Below are 5,936 nucleotides of genomic sequence, written 5' to 3' on the forward strand. Positions count from 1 at the left end.
AACGACTTTATGTATATCAAAAAAGGATATGATATATATTATATATATTTAAATACAGAATATATGTTATAGTATATTTAAAAAAGTTCCAATAATTTATATAAATTTCGTCATCGTTTCAAAATGAAATTATTAAGCATATTTATTTGTGTTTTATTTGTAATAAGCAAAGGTGAATTTAAAGTGTAAATAATTATTTAATTAATGAAAATACACAATAAACAAAAATAATGTAGAATATAAAATAAAAAACTACAATATGCTTATATGAATTTTTTTTTAAAAAAAAAAAAATATATATATATATAAAATCAAACAAGTAAAATGCAAATAAGATTTTTTACAGTGGACTTGATAGTTTTGCAAACGAGAGTGGATTAAATAAAAAAAGGATTTCTTAAAAATTTCTATTTAACTCAAAACACTGAAACCAATATTTTTCCAATATTTCAATTACTTTAAAACATAAAAATTACTCAAAGTCCTTAACCATAACCTCATTTTTGGACTAAAATATCACTGAAACTTCTTTAAGTTTGAGAAAAAAAAATTAAGTCTATAACGGATAAATCTAAAAATATAGGCGATGAGACAATTCTGAACATTTTTTCATTAAATCCGTAATGAATATTTTAAAAGAAATATTATGAGTGATGTTAAGATAAAACTTGAAATTGTATCGTTGGAGATTACGTTTGCGGCCATGCCTTGTCTTGATGCTCTACAATAAAGACAAGGTTGTTTTTCATTGCCAAATACAGTCTTCAGGCTATAAATTGTCCTTTAACGATCTAATTAGTTGCAAACAGCATGCAATGTCTGTTTTTCTTCCCTTCTGTTATCTGTCTTCTATTGATAGACAGATAAAACTACATTTTTTAGGCACCAAGCCACTTTGCTTTCACCAAACTGCTACTTGGTCTCTGATGAAATTAGAGTTTATAATTTGGGGCATAATAAGGCACTTTATTTAATAGAAAATTATATATAATTAATAATTGCTATTAATACATTTGAAATTTTATACAAATAAACTATTCTCTGAAGATTTATTATATTTTTTATAAATCTGAACCTATTTTTATAGAATGAAAATTATTTCAGAAATCCATTAGTTAGTTAAGATAACTCTATATATCTACATAATGCAATTGCATAAAGGATAAAAATTGAAAAAGATTGAATAAAAAGAATAGTTATGTATACTTGGTATGTATACTATATCAATTTCCCGTATAGATAAGATTTATTAATAAAATTTTCAGTAAATTTTTCTCTCCCATTCTGTTACTATCTTTTGTCCTTTTCTCTGCCATTTGTTTAACTTAAAATAGGAAATAATTAAAGTTTATAAATAATTTATTTCATATAAGTGGCTTGTTAAAATGCCTCTTTATTGTGATAAACATTTTTTATATCAATTTTACATATCAGTTAATAGATTATTCCATTTTCAAAATGTTACCTTCCTAAGTGATTCACCCAAAGCACTTTAAAAATCTATTGTGAGAAAAATTATTATTATTAATATAGTAAACTACATAGATATTTTAATTGCAATGTGTATTTAATTAAACCGTTATTAGATAGAAAAAAAATACTGTGATACTTGTAGCATACTTAAAGATACAATATATGGTATATAAGCATAAGAACTCAGTGCTTAAAGAAAAATTATAATTTCTCACTATAGAATATAGTTTTCCATAACGGGGGACAAATAAAAGTTTTTGAGCCCAAAATAAAGCAGAAAAGATTGAAAGAACAATACTTTAAAATACAATCGTAAAAATGATAATCTACTTTTGCAGCCAAAAGTATATTTAATAATATTTTTCATTGACCGACCTCATGCATTTGTTAAGATATAGCGAAACGCGTAATTAATTGAATTTTTGCTTTTAAAAAATAATAATTAATTAAGTGCAAAATAATTAAGTGAAATCTACAAGACCTCTGCAGGATTATAAGCAACAGTAAAGAAGTGGGAGATTGACTGTTTATAAAGCCACAGTAAAAACTTTGAAAGCTGTCTTTAGAGGTGTTCATGAACACCGTTCTATAAGAACTCGTGTTTCTGAAGAAAATATCAAATAAATGCATCAAAAGTTATTAGGCGATTGTCAAATAATCTTACGGCTTTCTGAGATTGTGTGCGTTGAAGTTTGAAGATCTCCACATAAAAAAGCTCTGCACTTGTTTTTGCAAACCGCAATTTTTTTAACTCTGTTAGAACTGTTTCAGTAAGTTGGACTCCCTATGGATTACCCTTTCGAGACAAAAAAATACTCAAAACAAATCAGTCGCCCGCGAAAACCACGGCTACTGTTTTTTGAAAGGGAAAAACCCTGTTTCTGATTCACTGCATCGAAAAACGTTACAAAACCACTGAAGCTTACTTTGCAACATTATTGAATCAGTCATAAGTATCGTATTGCATATTTTTATGATAAAGCGGCTTAAGAAGTTAAGCCACCGTTGAGAAAAGTGTATCGAGTTAAGAGAAGATTTACTCCATGTCCAAAAATAAACAATAGTAAAAAATAAAAAAATGTTAAAAATGTTAAATGTAAAAATAATAATACCCAGAGACATTTAGAAAAAAATAATAAATATTTTTCAATATGATTTCTCATGCTCTAGAAATTCGATACCATATCTACTGTATAAATAATTTTACTTGATCATTTTATTAATTTCAGTTCTCTGTCACTTGGTCATAATTTCACGTTTCCTTTCCATTTTTCTTGTATTTTTCTTGAAGCATGTCTAGATAAATCGATTTTACTATCAATTCTGTTGTGTGACCAATATAAATGGACTGGGTGCATATCTAGATTATCATGTACTATTATTATCACACTTAATAAAGTTCAATTCATTTTCAAATGCTATATATTATGAATACAATTAAATTATGTAATCAATATATATTTAATATATATTTATTTTATTTAATAAAATTTCTATTATATTAGTTCTCTATAATGTGTAAATTAACGATTACATAAATTTAAAATCCTTTTAACCATTATTAACTTAATGCTAAGACTAAACCTTACACTAACTATTTATGATTTAGAGAATAACATCAGATTATTTTTAGTTAAATCGAATATACTTCAATGCTACATATGTGATGACTGTGATGAAGAGGAAGAACAAACCACATATTGCAACGACTTCGACGATGAGATTGAAAGTCCAGCAACAGTACAACCTACTACTTCGTATGCAACGACATCAACAACAAAAACAAATAAACTTACAGAAACAACACTTTCTTACAGTACAACTTCAACATTAAACACAACTGCTATCAATCCTGCAACAAATACGAACTCCACTGAAATACACACGAGTACCACAAACTCAATTCCAATAACCGATTTGACACAAACGACTAAAAGCTTCATCAGCACTATAGTAACAGTTGATCCAATAACAATAACAACTATCAGAGAAAATATATCTAAGGTTGATTCAACATCAGAATCTACCACTGAGCAAAATATACCTACAGGTTCACAAACATCTGTAACATATACAGCCTCAGATGCAACAACGGTGTCAGATGATTCAACGACATCAGAAATTCAAATATCGACCACTGAATCAAACACATCTACAGATTCAAACACATCTACAGTCACAGATTCGACAGTGACCATCTCAACAACGGTGTTAGATGATTCAACGACATCAGAAATTCCAATATCGACCACCGAAGCAATCACGTCTACAGATTCAAACACATCTACAATTACAGATTCGACAGTGACCACCTCAACAATGGTGTTAGATGATTCAAGGACATCAGAAATTCCAATATCGACCACTGAATCAATCACATCTACAGATTCAAACACATCTACAGTATCAAACACATCTACAGTCACAGATTCGACAGTGACCACCTCAACAACGGTGTTAAATGATTCAACGGCATCAGAAATTCCAATATCGACCACTGAATCAATCACATCTACAGATTCAAACACATCTACAGAATCAAACACATCTACAGTCACAGATTCGTCAGTGACCATCTCAACAACGGTGTTAGATGATTCAACGACATCAGAAATTTCAATATCGACCACTGAATCAATCACATCTTCAGACTCAAACACTTCTACAGATTTAAACACATCTACAGTCACAGATTCGACAGTGACCACCTCAACAATGGTGTTAGATGATTCAACGACATCAGAAATTCCAATATCGACCACTGAATCAATCACATCTACAGATTCAAACACATCTACAGAATCAAACACATCTACAGTCACAGATTCGACAGTGACCACCTCAACAACGGTGTTAGATAATTCAACGACATCAGAAATTCCAATATCGACGACTGAATCAATCACATCTACAGATTCAAACACATCTACAGTCACAGATTCGACAGTAATCATTTCAACAACGGTGTTAGATGATTCAACGACATCAGAAACTTCAATATCAACCACTGAATCAATCACGTCTTCAGACTCAAACACTTCTACAGATTTAAACACATCTACAGTCACAGATTCGACAGTGACCATTTCAACAACGGTGTTAAATGATTCAACGACATCAGAAATTCCAATATCGACCACTGAATCAATCACATCTACAGATTCAAACACATCTACAGTCACAGATTCGACAGTGACCACCTCAACAACGGTGTTAGATGATTCAACGACATCAGAAATTTCAATATCGACCACTGAATCAATCACGTCTACAGATTCAAACACATCTACAATCACAGATTCGACAGTTACTACTTCAACAATGGTGTTAGATGATTCAAGGACATCAGAAATTCCAATATCGACCACTGAATCAATCACATCTACAGATTCAAACACATCTACAGTCACAGATTCGACAGTGACCACCTTAACAACAGTGTTAGATGATTCAACGACATCAGAAATTTCAATATCGACCACTGAATCAATCACATCTACAGATTCAAACACATCTACAATCACAGATTCGACAGTGACCACCTCAACAACGGTATTAGATGATTCAACGACATCAGAAATTCCAATATCGACCACTGAATCAATCACATCTACAGATTCAAACACATCTACAGTCACAGATTCGACAGTGACCATCTCAACAACGGTGTTAGATGATTCAACGACATCAGAAATTCCAATATCGACCACCGAAGCAATCACATCTACAGATTCAAACACATCTACAGTCACAGATTCGACAGTGACCATCTCAACAACGGTGTTAGATAATTCAACGACATCAGAAATTTCAATATCGACCACCGAAGCAATCACGTCTACAGATTCAAACACATCTACAATCACAGATTCGACAGTTACCACCTCAACAATGGTGTTAGATGATTCAAGGACATCAGAAATTCCAATATCGACCACTGAATCAATCACATCTACAGATTCAATCACATCTACAGATTCAAACACATCTACAGTCACAGATTCGACAGTGACCATCTCAACAACGGTGTTACATGATTCAACGACATCAGGAATTTCAATATCGACCACCGAAGCAATCACGTCTACAGATTCAAACACATCTACAATCACAGATTCGACAGTGACCACCTCAACAATGGTGTTAGATGATTCAACGACATCAGAAATTCCTATATCGACCACTGAATCAATCACATCTACAGATTCAAACACATCTACAGTCACATATTCGACAGTGACCATCTCAACAATGGTGTTAGATGATTCAACGACATCAGAAATTCCAATATCGACCACCGAAGCAATCACGTCTACAGATTCAAACACATCTACAATCACAGATTCGACAGTTACTACCTCAACAATGGTGTTAGATGATTCAAGGACATCAGAAATTCCAATATCGACCACTGAATCAATCACATCTACAGATTCAAACACATCTACAGTCACAGATTCGAC

The 5,936-nt window shown here is 31.6% G+C and overlaps 1 protein-coding gene and 1 long non-coding RNA gene across 2 annotated transcripts; both read left to right on the forward strand.

Annotated features, from left to right (window-relative positions):
* Positions 1-140: 140 nt before the first annotated feature.
* Positions 141-3,202, forward strand: LOC119669701. Its single transcript, XR_005251629.1, has 2 exons — positions 141-172; positions 3,107-3,202. It is a non-coding gene; the product is annotated as an uncharacterized LOC119669701 (long non-coding RNA).
* Positions 3,203-3,232: 30 nt separating this feature from the next.
* LOC119666594 (mucin-3A-like) lies at positions 3,233-5,931 on the forward strand (the record flags this gene model as incomplete). The annotated part of the gene is made up of 4 exons (XM_038075874.1): positions 3,233-3,289; positions 3,478-4,001; positions 4,152-4,265; positions 4,758-5,931. Coding segments are annotated over exons 1-4 (1,869 nt in total), but the record flags the coding sequence as incomplete, so codon positions are not given.
* Positions 5,932-5,936: the final 5 nt, after the last annotated feature.

The sequence above is a fragment of the Teleopsis dalmanni genome, chromosome 1 (genome assembly GCF_002237135.1).
Source record: "Teleopsis dalmanni isolate 2A chromosome 1, ASM223713v2, whole genome shotgun sequence".
In the NCBI taxonomy this organism is placed as follows: domain Eukaryota; kingdom Metazoa; phylum Arthropoda; class Insecta; order Diptera; family Diopsidae; genus Teleopsis; species Teleopsis dalmanni.